The sequence below is a fragment of the Larus michahellis genome, chromosome 9 (assembly GCF_964199755.1).
Source record: "Larus michahellis chromosome 9, bLarMic1.1, whole genome shotgun sequence".
Taxonomy (NCBI): Eukaryota; Metazoa; Chordata; class Aves; order Charadriiformes; family Laridae; genus Larus; species Larus michahellis.
Window position 1 is genome coordinate 29,772,236 of NC_133904.1, and position 26,217 is coordinate 29,798,452.

General features: G+C 51.8%; 1 protein-coding gene across 3 annotated transcripts in view; it reads right to left on the reverse strand.

Annotated features, from left to right (window-relative positions):
• GPC3 (glypican 3) overlaps positions 1 to 18,888 on the reverse strand; it is a 172,656-nt gene extending 153,768 nt beyond the window's left edge. The window contains exons 1-2 of one of the 3 annotated variants that reach the window (XR_012589033.1): positions 12,028 to 12,057; positions 9,460 to 9,621 (exon numbers count right to left, since the gene is read on the reverse strand). Coding sequence is in view for 2 of the 3 variants with exons in the window: in XM_074600861.1 (XP_074456962.1) it covers positions 9,460 to 9,621; positions 18,598 to 18,757 (322 nt within the window). In the remaining variant the exon portion in view is untranslated. Of the gene's footprint in view, positions 1 to 9,459; positions 9,622 to 12,027; positions 12,090 to 18,597 lie in introns of those variants that run through there. The other 2 variants (XM_074600861.1, XM_074600862.1) reach the window with 2 other exon arrangements.
• Between the last annotated feature and the right edge of the window lie 7,329 nt (positions 18,889 to 26,217).

Consider the following 26,217-nt stretch of genomic DNA (forward strand, 5'->3'; position numbering starts at 1 on the left):
CACCACATTCAAGGGTAACATGACATTTATATCATCCTACCGCAAGCGAGGAAAGATGTAATTTGACTGCTTTATAGCGTTAGGAGGCATTTTAAGAATGTTAGTACTTGAACTACCAAAAGATGATAACTTGCAGCTCAAAAGGTAATTACAGAAAACAGCCCACTTGTGGAAGCGGAAGACTCGAAGGAGCACAGGAGCCCTCGGTCCCTGGTGATCTCACCACTCACAGTTCCGACGGAGAAGGCAGGCAGAGGATCGTGTTTTGCCAGCAGGGGTTCAGAGCAGAGGAGGTGGAGGCAGCACCACCACGCATGGAGGAGCTGCAGGAGACACCGTGGGCACCTCAGCCATGATGCTCCTCCAGAGTCCCAGCACACACACCTCCCCAGCCAAAAGGTCCACGTCTCCTGTAGGGGCACCACGGACACAAGGGGACGTGGGTGAAGCATCTGCCATGGTCCTACCCAGGGAGGAGCCCCTGGTGCCCACGGGCAACGCCTCCCTACGCCACTCAGAAGCAGGGGAGCACCATCCCCTTTCACAGCAGAAAAGCAGCTGGCAGGGGACAGTACCCCAGCAGCCAAAGAAAGGCCCATGGGTATCCAGGAATTCCTCCACTCACTCTGCATTAGGGACCATTAAGCCCAGAAACCAAGCACAATGTTCAAAAACTGCTGAAGCAGCATGTAGGCAGTTTGAAAAGCCCCTTATTAACCTCCAAGGCTCATTTCACCGATGAGGGGAAGGACATCAGCAGTATTTAATTGCAGGGGAAAAACAAAGAGAGGCAGGACACGGGGAAGGGACCTCAACCACACGCAACTCCCCATGGCTGCACCCTTCAAGCCCCAAAGACCCCAAAAGCAGGGGCTGGGGACATCTCCCGCCGCACACACTTCACTCCTCCACAGATGTGCCGGGGAGTCACTGCAAACCCTCTGCCAAGGGCACGACGTAGCCTCTTCCTACAGCAGCCAGTCTATGGATACCCAATCCAGGGACCATCTCCACGTGGAAAGGCAGGGGGAAGCATGGGAGGATGTCCCTGTGGGAGCATATTCCAGAGCTCAAAATGGGGACACAGGGAAAGAGCAGCAAAAGGCAGTGAGCGAGCTCCTGCAAGGAGGCACCCAGGGCAGCATGCCGAGCCCTCCATCAGCTGCGAGCAAGGGCTGTGCAAAGCTGTCTGAGATGTTCCAGGACTTTGGAATATCACAGGAAATACAACCACTGTGGTAAGGACTGAAGTAGGGGAATCACAGAATGGTCACAGAACCACAGACTGATAGAGGTTGGAAGGGACCTCTGGAGATCACCCAGTCCAACCCCCTGCCAGAACAGGGTCACCCACAGCAGGTGGCACAGGAACGTCTCCAGGCGCGTTTGGAATGTCTCCAGAGACGGAGACTCCACCACCTCTCTGGGCAGCCTGTGCCAGGGCTCTGCCACCCTCAAGGGAAAGAAGTTTTTCCTCCTGTTTACATGGAACTTCCCACGTTCCAGTTTGTGCCTGTTACCTCTTGTCCTGTCCCTGGGCACCACTGAGAAGGGCCTGGCCCCATCCTCCTGACACCCACCCGTTAGCTATTGTGAGCATCGATGAGATCCCCTCTCAGCCTGCTCTTCTCCAGGCTGAACACTCCCAGGGCTCTCAGACCTTCCCCAGCAGAGAGAGGGACCAGAACACCGAAAGGCGCCTCCGGGGAGCAGCCCCCCACCAGCACACCCGCAGCCTGGCGAGCTGCACGCCAACGCCGGGCTGGTGTTGAAACGCCAGGCAGTGAGAAGAAGAAACAAAAGCAAAATCAAACATCTTTCAAAGTCTCCCTTCCCAGTAGCGTGCACTGTCATGCAATCCTTCCAAAGCCGTGGTTTATGCGGCTCAGGAGGGCAGTTTCATGCCCTAACTCCTGCATGATGGATTTTACAATTTGTTAAAGAAACTCATCAATCCTCAGCAGTCATTTTTAATGCCCTGAGCCTCCACAAACTCCTGCATTTTGCTGATCCCCCAATTTCCAATCATTTGGAACTGCTGCTACTATTGCAGCTCTGCTCCTAAAGTTAAGCATTATAGCACGCTCCAGACTTCCAGCCTCGTATGCCAGTGTAATAAACAGATTAACTGTGATTTATGAACAATAAGTTCTGGTTATTTGAAAGGAAACATTACCTCCCTAGACCAATTCTGACAACCAGAGATCTCTCATTATGCAGACAGCTCTTTCCACCTACCTGTAATCATCGGTTTAGAGCATCGTTATCAGCCTGGGAAACGCATCGCCATAGTTCTCCACTACAAACTTTGTGCATCCAAAGCATCTGGCAGGAACCACTGCCAAAGGCAGAATACCAGCCGGGATTGACCCAAAGGGACAATTCCTATTTTAAATATACATTAACAAAAAAAAAAAAAAAATTAAAACAACAACAAACCAAGAGGCTTTCAGAGCAGAGAACCACCACTGCGGAGACAGGAGCGTCAGAGAGGGACACAGCGAGACTTTAGTTAGCAGAGGACTAATTAGGAACAGGAATTATAAGATGACACAGAGATTTATTTGTGGTGCTTTTTCACTTGTAAGGTCTAATTAGAGTTTTAATATTCTCTTCCAAAAACGAATCCGTTCTTTGAGTCCACTCTAAAATGTCAGCTTAATATTTCACAGGCCCACAAGCAAGAGTTCACATTTTCACATGCACCTTTCACAACACACCCGCGGCTATTAAGCTGACCACCCCACTCGGATCACAGTTGACCACCTGCTAAGAATCTTTCACTTACACTTACTCAGTTAACAATAATCACTTTTCTCCTGCCTAGAAAAGCTGTACAAGAAGCCTGGCGGATGGTCCAAGTTGGACATCCCAGCCCAGCGCAACTGCGCCCCACTGCTCCTCGGGGCAGGGCTGGGGCAGCTCCGAGACTCCCAGCACCTCTCACCTCCACTGCTTTACACGTTCAGAAATAATTATTAACTTTTCAAGCCAGAGACATCTCCTGCTTGCTCCATATCACTTCCTTCTTCCCTGTAAGCATCAGCAGCACAGCCAAAGCCAAAATCCCTAGAAAGCATGGTGTTAAGCCCATCCACCAAGGCTCTTCCTACTGCCGACACCTGAAAGACCCTCCCGCATTATCGGACTTAATTGGCTTAAAGACACCAGAGTACTAAACTATTCCAAACGATAAGACACAGGCTCTGCTGGGCAGCACTGCTATCAGCGGACCCTTCTTGGCAATTAACATCCTCCCACCACACAGCCCATCTCTCCTCACCTAATTGAAGCATCTTGGATTTACCCGTGCAAGGCATAATTAGTAAAGATAAAAGTTTGGGTTTTTTTTTTTTTTTTAAATATACTTAAACCTCTTTAATAGAATAAAAGAAATCTCAGCTCCCTCACCTTGACTCCAAAGTAGTAACAGCAGCTCGTGAAAAATGAAAAGCCTTGAAGGATTCGGAATAAGAAACTTGGAGAGACAATCACTGATCTTTTATCTTCCAGACTTCAAGCAGAATCAAGTTCTTCAAAGAAAACCCAATAAAGCCCAGACATTTTCATCATAACAAAATAAATAATTCAGTCGTGCTTTAGAGGACTCCGACATTAGGATTGGCTATTTGATATATTTGTGGCTTAGGTGCCTCTAAACTGATTAAAGATAACCTGATAGAAGCTTGCAATGTCAAAACCGCCTTCACTCCTGACAGATATGAATGGATAGCGTAAATAACTATGAATAACCAAAATGGCTGCGTTTATGCCTAATGGAGGATTTACAGCCTTCAGAGCCGCCTGGTAGGACTGAGAGTTACAGCTCTGCCTTTGTCCTCTCGCTGCGCGCGAGGGGAGATGAATCGACCTTCTCCCAACGCCGCCGGCTCTGCCAGAACCACCGAGGGCTCGGCTCCGGAGGGGAAAAGAAACAGGAGTCTCCCACAAATCAGAGAACACCATACACCTACAGACAGGTTTATCCGCAATGATTTATCACGGTCCTCCTAGAAGCTACTCTGAAACACACATCCCAACAGTCCCTCAGATCTCCGTAGCCCCTGCAAGCTCCCCTTGGGTACCCGACAGGGCCCCTCTTGTCTCCCAGCTGCCATTTGCAGAAGGTTACACCGCTCAGAAGGAACAGATCAGGTCTTCATTGAAGCCTACAGGCTTTCACCAAGGGGGATTCAGCGGCAGCATCCCAGCCAATTTTCCAGCCCGGGTAATTGCTGGGGAGGCAGGAGCGCGTCCCCCACATTTGCGGCCCCACGGGAGCTGCGTGGGGAGTGGGTGAGAGCAAACCCTGCGCCCAGGTGGCTCGATTCAGGGTCGGAGACGGGCATGGGGTGCATCTCCAGATTTACACCATCGCTACCCCCACTGGCTCCGGCGGCGTCACCGTCACCACCAGGAGATCACGGAGCAGGCACCAACACGCTCCCACAGGCTGGTGGCTGCAGCAGGCAAAGAGCCCCCCCGGGAGCTGACTAACATCAACAGCAGAGGCTGCAGAAGGGCAACGCGAGATCCTGCTGAGAGCTTATTTGAGCAATCACTTAAAATAATGAAAGCAACTTTCTGCGGGGCCACACTGCATCGCTGCTGCCGAAGCAGACCCTGGTAGTCAGCTCTCCCCTTCCCGTGCTTCATGCTGCTGGAAGGGGAAGATTCCCAGCAAGTCCTACACAAAGCAACTTGTGGAGATGCTCCTCTTCCCTCGTAGGATCCTTCTCTGCTTAATTGTGTTGCAGCCTTTCCACTTTTTAAAAAGTACCTTTTCCCTCGGACAAAGAGCTGGGAGGAGCGTACCACGAAAGCTGCGTCTGGGCAGCTGCTAAAGCTTTAATTTTCTGTTACCCACAGCGCAACAGGGCCAATGCGCAGGACAAAAAATTAAGTAATCGCTCAAAAGCAAATTCCCAAACTTAGGAAGCAGGAGGCATCAGGCTGATGAACACACACACAACCCAACCCTGGGGAACAGAGCTCTTTAGCGGGGGGGGGAAGGAGAAAGAAAAAAAAACCACACCAAAAACACACCACCAAAAAACAAGAACAACCTTGATATTTTCCTGTTCAAATTTATCTTTCACAAAGCTGAGATATTCGGATTCAGATGTAATATTTAGGAAATCAGTCGAGTTGGTTGAGGGCTTTTTCGGGTGTTTTAATACGTGGCGGCAGGGCCAGAAACCCTCCACCAAAAAGCCAAGATCTCAGCTCAGGAGAAAGAGGGGGGGGAAAGCCAGCTGCGGGCAGGGCTCTGTCTGCCACAGCAGGTCCGTGGCACTCACTCGGCCGTTAGCCCGGCGACACCCCCAGAGCAATCCCAAACGTTACTTGCAGCGAGACATCTCGGCAAGTTTCGCAGCGCTGCGGTTGAGCCCACCTTCCCGGCACGCCACGGAGCGCCATTGCCTGAGAACCCGACGCGGGAGACGCCAGCACGGATACGCCGCAGGAAAACAGGAAAAAAAAAAACTTGCCCCCAAAGAAATTCTAGAGCAAGATTTTCATGGCAGACAGGGCAGCTACAATCCATTTTAACGCCGTCAAACGCAGCAAGTTTCCAAAGGATTAAATCACTACTTAAATCATCTCCATAATTTTCAAAAATGCCTGTGAGATAAGACCAGAAGCTAATTGTACCATTTAAATTTAGTGAAGGGAGGACTTTTTTTTTTTTTGGTTGGGATTTTTTTCCTTCTTAACTGCAATAAAGAAAAAGCCCAAGGGTCTAAAACTAATAATCTAATAAACTTTGCTAAGTGAACATTGTAACAGATAGGCCTGGATGAGATTTTCTGTAAATGCCAGACAATTTCCCTTGATCTTTATCAGCAGAGATGCGGCTCTAGCTTCAGCAGGAAGAAATTAAATTTGGTGCAAAATAATAACATCTGGGTGAGATTTTGTTTGTCAGACTAGCAGTCCCTTTAGATGCCAGGCTAAAAATACTAAAATTAACTGTGAAGGATTTCACATTTGTGTTTTTAATATGAGCAGTTAGGATATGTTTCCATACCAACATGTTACCCCACTCCAGAGCGTGGTGCAGTCACCCGCCCTCTGTGCGGGATGCCCAACAGACGCTGGGGTCCAACCCAAGGCCAGACACCCCCGGAGAGCCTTCTCCCCTGCCAGAGTTGCTTTGAGCCATCCCACTCCTACGGTCCCAATTCCCAAAGCTTCATCTGTCCCCAGCTTTGCCCGGAGCCACCATGGGGGAGCAGGACCTGCAGGAGATGCTCGGGGAGCACGGGGGCTGTGTCTGACTGCTCCAGCATCCCCTCTGCAGCGGAAGGCAGCCCCAGGAGCACCCCACCATGGGCACCCCGCGCTCCCCAGCTCTGCAGGGCAGCAAGTGTTCTACAAGCAGCCGTCCTAGCTCAACACCACCCAGGTGGGGTTTGATTTCATAGAATCCTAGAATGTGTTGGGTTGGAAGGGACCTCTAAAGGCCATCTAGTCCAACCCCCCTGCAGTCAGCAGGGACATCTTCAACTAGATCAGGTTGCTCAGAGCCTCATCCAGCCTGGCCTTCAATGTCTCCAGGGATGGGGCCTCCACCACCTCTCTGGGCAACCTGGGCCAGGGGATCACCACCCTCAGTGGAAAGAACTTCTTCCTAATGTCTCATCTAAACCCACCCTGCTCTAGTTTAAAACCATTGCCCCTCGTCCTGTCGCTACGTGCCCTTGCCAACAGCCCCTCCCCATCCTTCCTGTAGGCCCCCTTTAGGGACTGGAAGGGGCTCCAAGGTCTCCCCGGAGCCTTCTCTTCTCCAGGCTGAACCCCCCCAGCTCTCTCAGCCTGTCCTCACAGCAGAGGGGCTCCAGCCCTCCCAGCATCTCCGTGGCCTCCTCTGGCCCCGCTCCAAGGGGTCCATGTCCTTCGTGTGCTGAGGGCTCCAGAGCTGGACACAGCTGAGCCACTACACCCCAACACCAGCTCCCTTCGAGATGTCTTGGGATAGAAGCCTGTCCCTACCATGAGCGGTGCCAAGGAAGAAGAAATCAGACTGCCACATGTTGGGTTCAAGCACAATTTCTATAGCTGGAACAGCCTCTGGCACTGCAGCCATCAAAACACTCTTAAACAAGCAGCAATCAAAAGACCTGCCTATTAAAAAAAAGTGTCCTTCTACAGACTTTGAGACTAAATTTAAAGACAGCAAAAATACACAATTTTCAAAAATCTAATGAATTGTCCTTCCAAGTACAAGATGCTTTATTATGAGGTAATTAAAGTGAGCTCCTCACTGGTTCCAGCTACAGTGGGACTGCAAGAGACTTTTAAAATTAGTCATGATCTATTTTATAAGCAGAAGTGGTCAGGAATTCTTCCATTAACTGCTTTTCTTCCCCACCACCAAGAATTCAGCACACCGAGGCTTTTCAGAGTCACGTCAGCTCCAAAACCCCTGCACAGGGGGAAAAAAAAGTGGCTCTCATGGCCAGGATGGAAATTGTAGTAAAAAAAAAAGAAAAAATAAAACTCTGATGTTCCCATGGTTTTGTCGAATGGTAGGGGAGGAGGCAGACACTTTGTATTCTGGCCAGGTTATTCACCATTTCTGAAGCTAGTCTACATTTCCAATGCCTAGGAAACCAATCTCTCATTAGTTTTACTCCATTCTGTTTAATGGTCACTGCATTAAGAAGTACTGGGGGGAAAAAAAAAAATACACTGCTACCTCCTCAGCAATTTATTTGATCTTACGTTGAGAAAAACAACCCATTAGACTTCATCAGTCAGTTGAGGAACAGAACAGAGCTTTGCCATGATCTCACAGGCTTCAGCAGGCTTTGAGTCTTGCTGTTAGTGAGGCATGAACAAAAATAAATCAATTATTCTGCAAAAATATCAGCATCGAGAAAAAAAACCAAAAAACAAACACTTGACTGCTCATGCTTTCTTTTTAAATATAGGCAAAAATGCCATTAATACAGAACGATGGAACCTCAATGTGAGAGCACTCAACAAACAAGCAAACATTTCACCACACATTAAGCACGGATCAAATAAGTTTTGCTTGTGCAAAGGCCCTAAAAGAAAAAAAAAAATGACTGCAGATTTAAGTGACACAAACTGGTGTATATCCACAGTAGAAAATATTTGTCAAAGGCCAGTTTTGCTAAGGAGTCAATACGTGACATCACCGTTAGAACAAGAAGAGAGCTGCCACCACGTAGTGTGGCATCAGCTTACCAAGCACGGGAACAGCCCGTGGCGAGCACGAGGGCAGCGAGGCAGCCTCGACCCACCTTCACATGGAATAACCAACTTTGTTTCACGGTGGATAACAATAATCAATAACACACATTTTAGTCAGATGCTTACCAAGTGTTACACCGGGTTTTGCAAGCAGATCCCGTTGCTGCAACACAGGGCTTGGGACTGGCAGAGTCACACAAGACGGTACTTGCAGAGATATAGGCTGGGCAGTGACTGGCTTGAGAGCAGCCCTGAAGAACAGGACTTGGGGGTCCCGGTGGACGAGAGGCTCCACATGAGCGCCAGTGTGCGCCAGCAGCCCAGAAAGCCAATCATACCCTGGGCTGCATCAAGAGAAGCGTGGCCAGCAGGTCGAGGGAGGTGATTCTCCCCCTCTACTCCACTCTCCTGAGACCCCACCTGGAGTCCTGCGTCCAATTCTGGAGCCCCTGCTACAAGAGAGATATGGACGTGCTGGAATGTGTCCAGAGAAGGGCCACGAGGATGATCTGATGGATGGAGCACCCCTCCTATGAGGACAGACTGAGAGAGTTGGGGTTGTTCAGTCTGGAGAAAAGAAGGCTCCAAGGAGGCCTTAGAGCGGCCTACCAGTATCTTAAGGGGGCCTACAAGAAAGCTGGGGAGGGACTTTTTAGGATGTCAGGTAATGGCAGGACTAGAGGGAATGGATCAAAACTAGAGATGGGTTGATTCAGACCGGACGTTAGGAAGAAGTTCTTCCCCATGAGGGTGATGAGACACTGGAACAGGTTGCCCAGAGAGGGGGTGGAAGCCCCATCCCTGGAAGTTTTTAAGGCCAGGCTGGATGGGGCTCTGAGTAACCTGATCTAGTGGGAGGTGTCCCTGCCCATGGCAGGGGGTTGGAACTAGATGATCTTTAAGGTCCCTTCCAACCCTGACAATTCTATGATTTTAATTCTTGGAGAAGTGGGCTTTTCATTCATTTTTAAATTTGCACTTGAAGAGGTTTAGTCTTTAAATTTACATTTGCTGTTTCAGCTACAGGAATATTTAGGACAAGCCCTGCAGAGCAGCCATATACCAAACCAGGTGTATTATTTATCATAAATAAGCATATATAATACATACAAACATATAAAAAAAAGGCAACATAAAGCTTCCGGCCACCTGCACTTCTGATTGCCACGTGCTGAGGAAGAGGAGCAGAAGCACCTCCTCCTCCCACCACGAGCCTGGACCACCCCTGGCACCCACCTTGGAAGACAGCGGCGTTCTGGATGACGAGGAACTTGAGCTCCATGCTGGCAGACTGCAGAACCTGCTCCATGTTCAGGCGGGCTGTTGCCTGGTACTTCTCCTCCATCTTCCTGGAGCAGCACGTGGAGCCCTTCGGGATACATACTTGCAGATCCGACCCTGGAGAGAGGCACAAGGAGGGCAGAAAATTTGCATTAGGAGGTAGAATTGCTGGGAGTGGAGAGGAAACCAACTCCATACGTTGGCATCGCTGCCATTACTGTTTGGGTAAATTGAGGATGCTTCTGGAATTTGCCCTGAGCAAGGCTCAGCTGAAGGAGGAGACGGATAAGACAGATCCCGGATCGCAGTGGCCCTCAAGAGCTGGGTACTAGTCCTGCTGGCACGCTGAGCTCCCACGCACTCCGTCCGCGGCTGGGCTGGTGGCGAGCAGAGCGACGGAGAGCATCACCCTGCTGCCTCCTGCGAGCCCACCTGCACTTCAGGAAGGAGCTACAGGCACCCGGAGGAGACGGAAAAAAGAGCCAGGATTTGAAGCTGTGGATTTGCAATGAACGGAGCAATGCACGTAGTTCAGCGCGCAGGATATGCTCATAATTTGCGTAAAGACTTAAAACTAGCTTAAAACAAATAACAACTATGTTATTTGCCTGCGATCGCCATCCTTTTGCATCCACAGCAATAACAGTAACAACAGGAGGGCACAACAATAATGACTTTTTTTTTTTTAAAGCACAGATTTCTAAATTGTATACATCCCCCAAGGCCTCCCACCGATTTCACCATCCCACCCTTCCTCTGGTGCACCGGGCAAAGCCCGAGGTCCATCACCTCACCTCCGCGAGCCCCACTGCAGAGGGACAGGTCCCGAGGGCCGCCGCAGGGGCAGCTCCTCACCCATTCACCAGCCCGGTACAAGAGCCGGGGACAGAGGCGAGCGGAGCATCGCTTCCCCCGGCATCCCAAGCTGCAACTCAAAGCACTGGTCAGTGATGCTAAACTTTGGTTTTTGACATTCCCAAAGCGTTCCCAAAGCTCTTGCCCCCAGAGGTAGTAGACTATTTTAGCAAAAGTGTTGTTCGCTGAGAAGTGATAAATAAAATATAGAAAAAATAAATATACTGATCTTTTGGGTTCAGACAGAGGAGAAGACAGAACAGAAGAGCTGGAAGCGGCGGCAACAAGAAAAGTCTCATTCTCAGTCAGCTTTCAGCAGCACACCGTGGCCCTGCCGATGCAAGCCGAGCAGCAAGCTCCTCTCAAAGCAAATACCCCCCCGATCCCCCAAAACACATCTCCTCTGATGCTGCTGGTAGGAACTCAAACAGTACGCAACACCACTAAAAACGGCCGCCCAGGGCCAGACAGCAGCAAGAACCTTCCATTTCAGCGTCCGGCAGCCAAAGGGCAGTGTGCCCGACCAGGAGCAGGTCCCCGTTAGCCCCAGCACCACCAGAAGCAGGGTTAGGAGCAGTCCCCAAGGCAGCCACTGACAGCCCAGTATGGGCTGAAGGCTCCCCGCATCCCTCAGCCCTTGCTCTGCCTTCCCATTTGCTACAGGGCAGGGGATTTCCCCCCCCCTCAATAAAAGCAAGTTTGGTAATTTAGATCTTTGCTCCGGAAGGATTATGCATCCACGTTCCCCTCTCCTCTCAAGAGTCTTTTACCACATCCTTTCTCTCAATAATTACTAGAAAGCATCAAAAGTCACTTTTGTAAGCGTACTGCAGCAGAACAGGATTAATATTAATCCCAGTTCAATCGCGTACCTCCTGAAGAAGAGTCACGCAACGCCGCCAAGGGAAAACCAGCTGCCAGGGCTCGAGAAACCCTCCTCCCCCCAGCCCCATCCCTCCCCCTGGCACAGCCTGGGAAAAACAACATGAAACGCTTCATCCGCAACGTGCGTCTCACGTGCCAAAAGGAGCTTTAAGCAACGCGAGTCCCACCGTTGCTGCAAAACACCACATGGCAAAGGGGGGAGAAGGAGGCACAGCCCAAGGCTGGACCCACGACACCATCCCAGCTCCATCCCCACCTGCTGCCTCAGTTTCCCCTGCTACAGAACAGGGTGCGCAGCGTAAATGCCTTCATCAAGCCGTCCAATGCACAGCCAGCACCACTGACACCTGAAGATCGAGCCTCAGCACTTCGTGACCCACGCCAGAGGAGCAGGGCGACAGCTATGTCACCCATCGGAGAAAAAAAAAATATAACAGGGACCATAAAAGCACATAACAGCGAGACACTGCGTTAATGAGAAAAAGCGCTTACACAACAGCAAGTTAAAGAGGGTTTTTTAAAGTAAAATTCAAGTCAATTTACACCACAGAAAGGCTTAGCGTGGTCCCTTTAACACTAAAATACAGCCATAAATTTTTTGTTAATACAGAGCTTATTTCCTCCTACATTTATTATATTAGGACACTTTTCAAATTAAAAAAAAAAAAAGAAAGCCTTCCACTATTAATGGAAACACCAATATAGAAAAATCTGAGAGTTGGCAATTAAGAGATCTGTGGAAGTTAAAGGCAGGGATAGGAAGCAGCAAGGTCATCTACTCACCTCCCATCCTTCTTTCTAGCAATTAAGCCCATTTCTCCCCTTAAATGGAATTTTAGTTCTGTGAAGTAAGTAAAAAGACAGACACACGCTGTAGCAGAGCAACCACGGAGGAGGAGGAGGAGGAAAAAGCCTGGGAATTAACGCTGACAGCTTAAAATGTTTTACAGAGAGAGCCAACTAACAGCGGCGACCAGAAACATCGTGGTAAGTGCAACACGTCAATGCAGGCAGGACAGGCTCTTATCAGCCCCCGGGGGATGAGGTCCTTCCTGGGGCAGAGCATGGCTACAGAGGGCCAGGGAAGAGGGGCCTGGCTCCCATCTGCCAGCTATTTTCTGGATATGACTCTCCCAGATGGCGAGCAGACCCGAACGCTCCCGTCTGTAAGTCCCAACGGTAAGGACAAGAGGGTTTCAAGTCACCCAGGAGCCACCAACCCACCCCGCTGACCCCAGCGGGCATCGGTGAAGCAGGGACAGCACTTTTTGACCTGTGAGGATGTCTGGAGTTTATCCACGCCATTGCTTGGAGGATGCTCTTCTGCACTCGTGCTGCAGAACCTGGGAGGACCCTGTTCTGCACTCATGGAGCCCCAGACCCTGCACCCCAAGCGCTAGGAGCTGTGCCAGCCGTGCACGCTCCAGAAGCACGGTGGATGGAAAAACACCAATGCCTGGAAACAAACCACAAGCCTACGGATCAGACACTAGCATGAATTAAGCTGCCACACGTTTTTGGCTCCATAAATGCAATGGAAAAGGTCCTGTGAGTCACCAAATCCTACCCCCTGCCTCCCAATCCACCCCCTCGGAGCACTTTACCTATCACAAACACCTCCAGTGACAGCTCCAACCTGTGAGACAGCAAAGCCCATCCCGCTGCCTAACGGCCCTTACTGTTAAGACTGTTTTTATCTCCCAACCTACAAACATACCCCTTTTTCTTAAAGTTTCAAGCCATTTACACCTTGTAACGCCAGCCTCAGCCTCTGCAAACCACCTCCTCCTTTCGCCATAAATCATCACAAATTCATTTTTGGAAAGAAAGAAAGTGTCCCGCCAATTACTCCAGTGGCGCTTGGATGCTCACATCCCAATCCTGGCAAGGTTAGCGACACCCATGCAACGCCGAACACGGGAGCCTGACCCTCTGACACCTGGCTCCCATGGGTCCGAAGGGGCTGGATGCGGCCCTTTCCATGGGCATGATGACGCCTGGCACCCTCAGAGCGCTGTGCCATTTATGCCATCTTGGGGAACAGCAGTGTAAATGCTCCAGTAATTTTTGCATACGCTCCTCACCGACAGAATTAATCTCTAGAGCCGCGGTAACTCCAGCAGCGCCCAGCGTCTGCCTCCTTCTTCCGACACGGGGAATTTTTCATGAAGACCAGGGAGCAGCGAATTTAAAGCATTAAATTTGACTTTGATGTAAAATTATTCCCACAGATAGGCGGTTAGTACAGCAGAAGTGACAATAATTTCAATGGATTAAATGTCAAAAAAAAAAAAAACAAAAACAACCCTTGAGATCATCTGCAGACAGTCGCAAATCCCTCCGTGAGGCTGAAGGGCTGTATTCCAATTTTAAGCATCCCAGGATCGCTCCAGCCCTGTCAGCAGGGCAGACAAGGCACGCAAGCCTGCCCACCCGATCCAACGGCAGCCGAAATCAGATTAACATTCCCCCCAAATTTCCCCCAGGCATGGCCAAAATCAGAACTGCTGCTGAATGTTACCCGGCTGCAGGCTCCTTCGCGAGCGGCGGGGGCTCTGGTACCCCGCGCAGCAGCACCCCTCACCCCCCGCGGTCCAGAAACCTCAGAGGGCTTCGTCCCACCCTCTTTACTCACCCGTTTGTTAATATTACACATAAAAAAAGCTGCTGCATTGTGTTCATTTTCTTTCTCTAATCGTTTCACAGTCAGCATCACGCTTTAAACAGATAAAAGCAGTGATTCAACTTCTAAATGTTGTAGATTTTCCCCCAGCTATTTCAATAGTTGTTTTTTTTTTTTATTTTTATTATTATTAAAGACCTTCTTTTAAATTACGTGACTAGGGGGTCATGCATCTGTCACCGGCTTTTAATGCTCAGCATTTGGGGGCAAAAGGAAGTGCTACCGTTCAAAACCCAGCTTAAGTGCTGATCTTTTTAAAACCTAATTACAGAGATATAAATTATAAACCATCCTCATCCAATAGGTGACTGAAGTTGGAACAGTATGGGTACGACGTGGGATATTTATTACTGCTTAACGATCCTTTATTTTCTGTTCCATCGTGTCTTTCACAAGGCCATCTGACTCTGGATTCTTCCCCAAGTCTTGCAGCGTTGGCCAGAGGATTGCCACGCCAATACAACGCTCTGTAGCGCCGCATCTTTTAAAAGAAGTAGTTAAGGAGAAAATAGAGAGGTTTTACAGACTGAGTTTCTTCCTAACAAACGAATCAACAACACCGTCATCAAAAACATGGAGTTAATTTGTGGGCACCTACCCACCATACGCATTTCTTACAGTCACACGCACGCACCCGACAGCCATTCCCAAGGCTGGGAAGAGCGCTGTTCAGGATGCTGTTAAAATTAACCCCCGGGAAGAAAAGAAAAAAAAAAAAAGGACATTAACGATCTTGCTATAAAACCACTGCCTGGGGAGGTTACTAAATTTTAGGGTTCTGCTCCCGCTCTCTTAACTATCAAGAGAGCAACTTGCAGGCCTGAAATAATTCAGAACAGAAAACTCAATTATCTAGTAAACTAAGATCTTAAAGCACCGCGCTAAGCTAAACGGAAAGGCCGCGCGGGAAGGAGTATCCTTAGTCCCACTCAGGAAACACAGAATAAAAAAAAAGAGCAGGAGTCCAAAGGGAGCCAGCTCGCGAGCAAGAGCGCATGGAGTCCGGCGGGAAGAGTTGGGATTTTTAGTTTTCGAGTTGTATGTTGGCACACACCGGCTGCCAAAAAGAAGAAAAGGACAGATAAGAAAGCTTGACACGCTCAGGCAGCCAGCTGTAAAGCTTTACACCTCCCCTCCGAAAGCAAAAGGTTCATCTCCTCTATTTTCTTCAGGTGAATCCATACGTGCTTCCATCAAAGAGAATGAACAAAAAGCTGGAAACTGCACTCCGCTGTGGGAGGAGGCAGACAGAGCCGCTAGCAGGTATTTCTTCCGAGAAAAATATTCCTCAGCTTCCACATGAGCACGGGCAGAGATATCCATCCCCTCTCCCCGTCTCCGCGAGGCAGCGGCCCGCCCCTTCCCCTCTACCCACACGCACCAGCCCGATTATCTGGCACGTCACCACCGACACAAAGAAATCCGGATGGCAAAGAGGAAAGAGAAACACATCAGGGGAAGAAAAAAAAAAAAAAAAGGAAATTCAAGTTACTGGGTTTACATGACAAATTACGCAGGGAAAAGACAAAAGGAAGACGAAAACCCCAGACAGGCAGCGTAAGAAAAAGAGAATTTAGTTATTAACGAATGTGAGCGGTGGAGGAAGTTACCGCGGCACCAAGTCGCAACTTCAGAGAAGCCTATGAATAGCTCTCCCCCATCACCCTGCCTTCGCCCCTCTCCAGCACGAGGCCTCTCGTCGAGCACAGCTGCTGGCATGGATTACATCCTCCCACCCCTCGGAACAATCAGCCACAGCTGACAGTAGTTAGGTCATGCTGCTCCCCACCTCCGACTGTGCCAAAGCAGGCTCCAGAGCTGCAAAATCCCCCTCCCCAGGTGGCAGGACAGGAGGAGACCAAGTCTCTGCTCGCCGCCTGATGCACGCCTTCAGCTAGAATTACTCCCGGAATGTTAATACCGCTCATGAAACAGCACGACATTTCCCTCACATTTATCAGAATTGCCTTTTTTTTTTTTAATTAAAAATATGGCTGGGCTTCTCCAGAGGGAGCACTGTGCCTGTGTCCCCCCCCAGCCCACGCACCACTGATCCAGTAAGATGGAGCCGTGGGACATTTCTCCTGCCTGCGCTGCAACTCAGCAGCTTTTCCTCTACTTACGCCTTTCAGCCACGACTGCTCATAACGCAGAACGTGGCTTCCAGAACTCATTGTTTTCTGTTTGTGTCAAAAAAAAACAAAACACACTTTAAATAAGTTGTTTAAACCTTTGGTTTCTCCAGGGTGATACGATCTATAGGCAGAGGTTCTCAGAATTGATTCTGTGGTGTTTTGTGGCTGGGAACTCCCAAACTTTTTTTTAATTGACAGATGTACGGAAGGAAGAAAAGCAATAAACAGAAGCCGGGAAAACGGTCCTTGAGTGATGTTCCCCTATTACAGAGATTTATGCAGCTGCTACTAGAAGAAGCGAGTGCTCTGAAGTGTAATTACTACACAGAGTCATGCGAGATGGGCCAGATCCAAGGTATAAGCAAGCAGTCATTGCTTTAATTATGATCAAGTTTATGCACTTAGGCAAATGTAAAATCCACTTTCGATTTGATATGCGGGAACTTTATCATCATAACAAGCTGGAAGCATTCACTTGAAACACCAGCTCTGTTAGGAGGTATTGATCCAGCTACCCATGGGCTCTGCAGAGGGGCAGAGGGCTCCGCACTCCTCCGGAATACCAGGGATGCGGCTGGGGCTCCCAGGGGGGCAGGAGCAAAACGAGCAACTCCAGCAACCTGAACCCTGCCAGGAAAGGAAGACGCACAGGCAACAGCACCCGTGGGAAGCACAGCCCAGGCCAGGATGGAGGATGCCACCGGCTTCTGGGGAAGGACACTGCAACAGGGAGGATTCCAGCTGCCCCCCACCCCTCACAGCACAGCCTGCGGGGACCCGCCAGGAGCACCCCGCTGCCCTCCCCTCCATCACCTCTCCCTGTGAAAATCCACCCCAAGAAAGCTACCTAGGGATCAAAGCAAACATTTCACTGACTTTCACGGAAGCAAGGGAAGACAGTTCTTTGATTACAAACAAACAAAAGGGTCTGGCATTTTAGTGGTGATAAGAGCAGCCCTTTCCCCTCCCTGCAAATATTCCACTGCAGAGTATTTCCAGCGCTACCTCCACGCTGACCAGGGGACCCTGCGGGACGGAGAGAGAAGAGATGCTGCTCCCGCAGCTAGGCTGAAGGGAGCATTAAGAAAAGAGTCAAAAAATTACAGGGGAAGGGGAGGTAAGGATAGGAGGGGAGAGGGGAGGTACTCTCTCACCAGGACTTACACCTAAACCCTCCCTCTAGACCTCACAGCTGCAGTAAGCTGAGGCATTGCTACCATCCTACAGAACAGAGGATTTGGGATTTGCACCAGCAGACCAGCAGCCCTCGGCACCCCTCACTTCTCCCCTTCCCCTCCCGCGCGGCCGCGGATCGCTGCTGAAGCGACTCTTGTATTTCTGGCCTGTGCAATCCCGAATGCGAGAAGCGTAACTCAACACATCATTATTAAAAGCAGCAGCTGCTGGCGATGATCTCATTGTACCTCCCCTGCGTGTCACATTTGCCTGTTATCTCTTCATTTTCATACTTTGATCGTAAGCTTTCCAGGGCAGGCGTTCTCCGCTGCGTGTTTAACCTAACGCAACAGCACCTGACTTCTCCAGGCAGCTCCGTAACGCAGCGATCAAAACCTCTCCCTGCACATACACACGCTCCCAGAGCCGACGCTCCCTACTCACCGAAAAGCTGAAAGAAAAAAAGACCTTTAAAAGGCACAGAATTCAGTTATCTCACTTACAATTTAAAATAGGAAGAAAGCCTATACACTGAAAGCAGCCTTGTGGGATGTAGGTGGTGAGGTTTGGTGCTGTACCACGCAGGCTGTAATTACCACCTGTAATGCTAATTGCACAGCAGAGTAACACCTTGCCCCGCTTCGCAGAGCCTCCCACCTGGGCCATCACTGCCCGACGGCGCCCCTGCAGCGGTGCCCGGTTCCAGCCCCATTTCTGGAGCTGTGGCTGGGGACGAGGGTCGGGACGCTCTTCCGAGCGTCCCGACCCTCGTCCCCAGCCACAGCTCCAGGGATTTACAAAGCGGGACTTCCCTCGGATGGCGGCTTCGCTCCCTGCACCGCTGGCTGCCAGGCACACGACACATGGAGGAAAGACCTCTGGCAGAGACAGAGCCGGCAGGGATGCCGCGGTGCCCGGTGGCAGGGACGCCGCGGTGCCCGGGCACCTCACACCGGTACCCCCTTCCCCGACACCGGCATTGCGAAAACGGCCGGTTCTGCAGACAGCTCCGCCCGGCAGCAGAAGTTTGAAGTACCTCTAGGTAAAAGCCCCCCCCCGCCCCTAAACAAAACGAGAGCCGTAAAGGACCCGGCTCCATCCAGATTTCCACTGCAGGGGCGCACCCGCAGCGCGCACCCGGCAGCCCCGCACCCCAGCTGCCGGGGAAGAGCAGCCCCCCGCGGGCGGCGGGAGAGCGGGCAGCCCGCACCCGGCTCCGCGGCGTCCCGCGGCCGCAGAGCGCAGCCCGCTTCGCCCCGCACCCGAGCGGCCCCCGGAGCCGCCCTCCACACACCGGCGAGCCCGGGGAGGGGGGTAGAAGAGGAAACGGCGACAGGCTAGGGGGCCGGGCAGCCTCACCTGGCACCGGGCTCTCGGGCACCCACTTGGCTCCGGGCTGCAGCACCTGGAAGGCGGCGCGGACCGGGCGGCAGGCGGCTTCCCCCGCCGGCTGCGCGGCCCCCGGGGCACCGAGCAGCGCGGCCAGCAGCAACAGCAGCGCTCCGCCGCTCCCCGACATCCTCCCGGGGCGCCGCTCTACTCCCCGCCGGCAGGCATCCCCGCCGGCACCGGGCTGTGGACGACGGAGCGGAGCTGAGCCCCGCGCCTCGCCCGGCACCCCCGGAGCGCGAGGACCGGCTCCACGCGCCCCGCCCCGCCGCGCCCCCATTGGCCGTCGCCCAGCCGGCCCCGCGAGCTGATTGGTGCCCGCCCCGCCGCCTGGCAAACTCTCCCCGCGCGCGGCACCGCCCCGCCGCTCATTGGCCCACGCCACGCCACGCCCCGCCACGCCCCGCGCTGCAGCCCCGGGGCCCTCCGGTGGCGGTGACCGCCGCCGGCGTCCACTGCCCGGTCCGGGTCCCGGTCCCGATGTCCACTGCCCGGTCTCCGTACCCGGTCCTGGTGCCCGCTGCCAGTGCCCCCTGCCCGGTCCCGGTACCGGTGTCCACTACCCGGTCCCTGTATCCGGTCCCGGTGACCGCTGCTGGCGTCCACTGCCCGGTCCGGGTCCCGGTCCCGATGTCCACTGCCCGGTCCCGATGTCCACTGCCCGGTCCCCGTACCCGGTCCTGGTGCCCGCTGCCGGTGCCCCCTGCCCGGTCCCGGTACTGGTGTTCACTGCCCAGTCCTGGTACCCGATGCCGGTGTCCACTGCCCAGTCCCGCTACCCAGTCCTGGTGCCTGCTGCCAGTGCCCCCTGCCCAGTACCAGTGTCCACTGCCCGGTCCCGGTTACAGTATGCAATGCCGATGTCCACTGGCCAGTCCCCGTACCCGGTCCCAGTGCCTGCTGCCGGTGCCCCCTGCCTGGTCCTGGTACCAGTGTCCACTGCCCGGTCCCGGTACCCAATCCTGATGCCCACTGCAGATGTGGTTCCCCAACGTGGGAACTCTGCGGCGAGCGCAGAGCAATGCCGAGTGCAGGGCTGTCTCAGGAGCCCCACATAACCTGGGCTCTGAGGGGGCCCAGGGGTGCCTAGGGGACCAGGGTGCCATTGGGTGTGCACTGGACAAGCCACCAGAGGGGCTACAGGCAGCCATGAGTGGGCATGCATTGCTCCCCCGAGGCATTTCCCCACCAGTTTCCAGCTGGAGCTGTTGGGAACCCCTCGGTCACCAAGCTGAAGCCCCAACAGAGCCCCTCAAACCCTGAGTCCCCCAGCCAGGGGACACGGGGACCCTCACCAGGTCACCAGCCGGGGTCAGGACAGCCCAGCTGCGTCCCACCAGCAAAGAAAACCCTAAATGCCAGCAATGTGTTCTCACCTGGAAGGGGCCCACGTTGCTCGGCAAGCAGCTGTGTAAAATGGGAGGCGAGCAGGGCAGGGGGAGGGAAGGCTTTATTTAAAAAAAAAAAAAAAAAAAAAAAAAAAAAAAAAAAAACAGGGACCATGTGCAAAAAATTGCCAAAATTGTCTTTGCCCAGGCTGTCTTCTCGCTGCTCGCCCCCAGCCTGCACAATGCTGCTTCTGCAGGGAAAAACAAAGAGAGAAGAAGTATAAGCAGAAAAACGGGAAAAAAATCTATTTAAAATTTCCAGTGCAAATACAGGACCAGATTATCGCGAATGACTCGCTACCAGCGCTTTTTCACTCGGAAATTCTGAAGAGGGATGAAAAATGAAAGTCTGACCTGTGTGTTTGTTCTAAGAAAATGCCTGCCAGGGAGAGATTGTTAAAATATATTATGGATATGAGACTAATAAGCTGGAATGCGCAACATGTCTCGCTGGTTAATGGATTGTCGGAGCCTGTTGCTGTCCGCAGACTGCGCTATTTATTATCCATTTATTGTGTCTAGTAAGCACGGCTGACAAAACTTCCATTAACCGGGCAGCAAAAAGCCCCGCTTTGCAGGAATTCTGAAGGAATCCGGAAATTTCATTTTGCTTAGAGGAGCAGGTGCTCCACGGTGCAAATTGCACCTGGTTTCAGCAGAGTGAAGAGCAGGCGGGCGCTCAGTGATACGGATGAGGATTCATCCTTTCCGCATTTTCGTTTCTCCCCTTTCCTTCCACGAAATACCGGCACCCGTGCTTCGGCTCATGTGAGCCGCATGGCGCTGGATAGATAATGGATCTTTTCTGCATCTCCTTCACTGATTCAGTGATGGATTCGTTATGTTTATGCAACAGTTTGCGTTTCGGGTACAATATTGCTGTAGGTTAGGAATCAATTGGACCGAGTTGCAAAATACAAAGGCTGGTATTTGAAGCGCTCCTTTATATACGCTATTGCAATCTATATTACGTTTATGGGCTGAATTACAGTTGTCTAAAAGGCGTTCAAGCGTCTCCTGTGTTCATCTTCAAACCTGCTGTGTGTATTTCATTTAAGTAGAGGCGGCTTTTACTGTTCCAGGTAAGTACACAGATATTGTCAAGCATGCCATTATAGCAAAGAATTACACACAGCGCCAAATAGGCGGCATTTAGATATCTCTGCTAAGATGAGGGAGTGCTTTAAGATTGGAAACCAAATTAGAAAACAACATTACTGCTCTTTACTGGATCTGGCTTCACAGCGGGATCCGTCATTATCTTGACAATGACTCCCTGCAAAAATAAAGTTTATTTATCAACAAGGAGTTATGTCAGAAGCGAGTTAAAGCTTGCGGAAACACAGAGCAAAACCAAGCGGCAGCTCTTTCTTTCAGTCACTGTTTTAGGTTATAAATCCAGCGGCAGGGAAAAAAAGAACTCACATTTTAACTGAAGAGTTTCCCTAATGGAGCAAGTGATTTTCACTCATTTCTCCCAGTTTCACGCTGGCATTGCTGATTGCCCTGGGGGTAATAAGCCCAAGGATGCAGGCAGAGGGAGATGGGCGGTGAATCCCATCCCATCCATGGCCCAACAATATTGCTGTGCTCTGTAGCACGCCCAGCCCTGTCCCCGAGCCCCAAGGACACTCTCCACCCCGGTGCCTGCAGAAGCGTTCCCCAGGTGACAATCGCAGACCCCCTGACCTCCACCAGGACTTTGGGCAACAGCCCAAAGGAAGCCTGAAGCCATTTTCCTGAGCTCTGCATGCCCATGCGACTTGTCCTTTTAATGTGGAAGGGGAGCAAGCGCAGGTTTGTCCTGGAGGAGAAAGCAGGCGACTTGCTCCAAGATCAGAGGCAAAGTCACCGGGTTAGTTGTCTGCCAGCAGATGTAGTAAGAGCCAAGTCGTTGTCTCATATCCAGGATGATAATTTCCCTTGTTACAACTGCTCACACCGTAAAAATTTCACTTAATCATCTACCTGCCTCAAGCCTGTAAGTAATGAGAGGCAGGATCGTGTGCAGCTGATTTTATCAAATGCTCTTATGAAGTTCTCCACTGGGAAAACCCTGAATCAATTAAAACGCCAAGGAGAGACGTAGGAGAGGGATTCGTATTCCTCAGTAGACACTCGCCAGGTTATCAACGCATTCCACTTACTCTTCCACAGCCGAAGGGATGGCTGAGCTCCGCGGGGACAAGGTCAGCTGAGCCTTGCCTATAGCAGAGGAGATCACCGTGGGGCAGGGGAGAAAAGAAAAACCCTGGAGCATCTGTTGCCACATCTGCATGTTCTCTGCACGTACCCGGCAGCCTACGTGGGCATGTTTTGGCCTGGCTTTCTCATCCCCGCTGTGACCCCGTTGTGCTGAGCACGGCCCAGCTGCAACGCTTGAGATCTCAAGTGTCCTGCTGAAACCAAGAGCTGCAGGCAATGACGGCTTCTCCCTGTCAAAACGACCCTTTCCATCTTGTTCTGCACCCTGCAGGAGTTGCATTTTCAGGCTTTCATAGCCATTTGTGGAGGAGGAGAAGGGAGAAGCTCTTCACTATATAACAGTCCTCGCATACTGTCTGATGGAAAAAAGAAAAGCGCATTTGCCATGGGGCACTGGGAGAAATGATGGATTGCCAGGTAGCAGACATCCCTCCTCTCTTTGGCAGGATATTGTATTCCGTGCGCCATACAGGAATGCTGATAGATCCATAAAGCATTAGCCTTTTCCTCACCCCAAAAAGCGGTGGCTGATAAATCACTACCTCTCTGGAGTTCCTTGGGAGCAGATCACGCAGCAGAGGCAGCGAAGCCTTTAGAGGGATGCATCACTTAAAGACACTGCAGATGCCAATAGAGCTGTACATCAAGAATATCCGGATAAATCACTTCACCTATCCAAAAGTGAGATAATTCAGAACTAGAACTTTTTTTGCAAGTACGTACCAGTTTCAGTCACGTTCACTTCAGAAATACCTCCCAGAGCCGTGGAAAATCTCTGCACTCCAGTGTGCAGAACAAAAAAAACCCCTTTTTTTACAAAGAATTTGAAAAGTCTTCTCTCCCACTAGAGGACACAAAACTTACAGAAATTGCAGAATATTTCATGGCATAAAATCCCAGCCAGACCCAAACCTTTCCAAACTAGCTCTTAACTGTGATTAAGACACAGATTTTGCAGGGGGCAGCTAAATACGCAGCCAACCAACCAGTTCTGTGAAGAGTTTTGCACCCTTTGTAGAACTGAAAATGCAGAGACACAGCAGATGCGGCTCAAAAGCTCTTCCCCGCACCCCCGCACCCCCCCCACCCCCATCTCCGGAGGACCAAAGCACAGCATGAAAGGCTGAAACACGCAGTGTGCCAGAGTTTGGGACATTCTGGTCGTGGGATGCTGCTGCCAGGGAGGAAGGATGCTCGTAGCACTCCTCTCCCCATCAAGCTGCAATAACCATCTCTTCTCCAGCTCGCAGCGAGTGGGGCTGAGCACGAAGGGGGCTCCTGAGCACGAGGGAATCGCATGAGACACAGCTCTACGGACGGAACTGTCGCAGGCGGAGTGATTAACTTCACTTCTAAGAGAGTAGTAGTGAAATATTTATTAACATAAAACAGTGATTTAACAAAGTTAGTAGTGAATGCAACAGTGTTTTACGAGATTCGATGCCAGGGTACACCCGATTATTTACTGCACAGAGGCCAGGGTCAGACGAGCTCTCGGGGAGACCCTCCCGTTGCATCACGAGGCTCAGAAAGGACCCCCTGGCTTTCTAAACTCCTTCTCTGAGAGGAGTCGAGGTGCGGCTGGATCCAATCCTAGTCCCAGACTTGGTCAACAGTTTATATCTAAAGGATTATATATGCACAATCAATCCTTCATATCACTTAGCTAAGATTTCAAAGTTTAACGTGCTATTAGTCACTTACCGAGAATCCGCTGCGGCAAGGAATGTCTCAACCTCGAGGAGCAGAGCCTTAAGCAAGCGTCCCCACTCAAGGGGAGATCCTGGCGTGCAGCCACGGTGGTGCAGGAGAGCCCAAAGGGCACTTGGGCTGTCCGCTATTTATGGAGTGAGATAATTGACCTATAGTCACATTCCCGTGGGAACAAGATACCTAGGTTCCCACTCCAGACAGTGTTTTGATTATGTTGCCAGCCATCCCCCACGGTTCAAGTGCAACTCTTCACACCTCCCGCTGATGGCCATGGCTTGAGCAGGAGCCGGGGCGGGGGGAAAGGGGAGAGCACACGGGAACCAAAGCAGAAGAGATGGGAGAAAACTATTCACCGTGCACTGCTGCCTCTGCTGGGAGTGCGGGGCAGGCATTTCTCAAGCTGATGTTTTCATTTATCATCTCCTGGCGATTAATCAACTGAAGAGGTGCCGCCGGGAGGCAGCCCAGAAGGGTTCAGCCCAGAGCATTCACCTACGAAAATGAAGCGCTGCCAACAGTTACCAACCCCGGGCTGTCACACCGTGGGCATCCTGCTCGCGGTGGGGGCTGGGGGGTAAAATTGCAGGGGCACTGCTGTGAACTAGCCCCGCGCGGAGCCAGCGGGCTGAGAGCTTTGGTGCAGCGAGGGGAAGGCACTCCGCGTTTAACTCCGGAGGGATGCTGCGCTCCCCGCTCCCCGCCACCGGCGCGGGCTCTACAGCTCGTGAGCAGGTCAGGCAGCGGGCGACACGGTGCACGGTCAAAGTGCCACGTGAGGCTGGATCGTGGCAGACCGGGCAGCCCGAGTAAGAGTCGTGTGGCTGCAGACCCTAATGAAGACCCGTCGTATGGCGCAGAGAGCACACAAGCTTCGAGATGGTATTTACGGCAGAACCAACGGAAAGTATATTGAATGTATAAATTGCTCCCACTACAAAGGAGGCCACGCTGTATCCAGGTGCCTTTCCAGGAGTTCCTTTTTTTTCCTGTGCAGTGGCACCACAGTAAAACTTGACTTATTCCCTATTAAATTATTTTAATGCTTAATATTATATGCAAAAACCCTGTGAAGAGATACATTAGAGGAGTATTTCTGCGAGGCTCATGCAGAAGCTGTCTCCCATCGCATGGTAATGAGGCACTTCCAAAGGTATCAGAAACATTAGACTGCTCCTCAAACGCCGCTTTGCGGGTTTGGGTGACTTAGTGGCGACTTTTATACCCAATAATAATTCAAGAAATCATAGGGGACACAGCGTTCCTCTCCCTCACCGACGCAGATCAGGAGTCACTGCTGGAGCCAGTGGGTTTGGAGCAGCCCCAGGAAGGAGGAGACCTTGGAACAAAGCAAAGCGAAGCAGCATGAAGAGCCTCCATCAACGACAAGGTGGCTCTGGGGCCAGCGGTGGGCTACTGCAGTGGTCAGCCACCGTGCAGCAGGATGGACAACATCTCTGTTACTTGCTGTGTCCCCCCCAGCACCTCTTTCCTCCCCCCACTTTCAGGCTTCTCACGCTCTTCTCTCTTGTTAAGGAAAGGTCTGTGCACACGATGGCTAGGAGAAAAAATTGCAAACCGAAGGAGCTTCTGTCATAACAGCTGCTTTCTCCAAGTTCCCACCAAAGCCGGGGGGTTGCTGTGAGCCTCGTCCCGCAGCCGGGGAAGTTGCATGACGTTCACCAGCTGCAGGGTCAGCTTGCACCGGGGCACAGCACCGCTCTGCGCCTCTGCTGCAGACGCCAGCTGCTCCCCAGAGCCTCTCTGGGCCTGTTTGGGCTTTTAACTGCTCCAGGTCTCCCAGCGCAGGCGGTACGCCTGTGCCAGGCATGGCGAGCTATGTCCCAGAGCCCTCCTCTGCCTGGGGGGCAAGGGTGCCACAGGCTGTGCAGAGCTGTCCCTTCCCATCGGCAGCCTCCTCCTCCTTTGTCCCTGCTCCAGCCCATCCCATTGGGGCAAACCAGGACCTTGCACTAATCAGGTTTTTTCCAGCTGCCTTCATGGCCTGATCCTGCAAGCAGCAGCTACGCAAGAAGCCATCTGAGCACTCATCCTGACGTACAGCGAGACCTGGACAGGCTGGAGAGCTGGATGGAGAGGAACCTCATGAAGTTCAAGAAGGGCAAGTGTAGGATGCTGCCCCTGGGGAGGAATAACCCCTGCACCAGGACAGGTTGGGGGTGACCTGCTGGAGAGCAGCTCAGCTGAAAGAGACCTGGGAGTCCTGGGGGACAACAGGATGCCCATGGGCCAGCAATGTGCTCTCATGGCCAAGAAGGCCAATGGC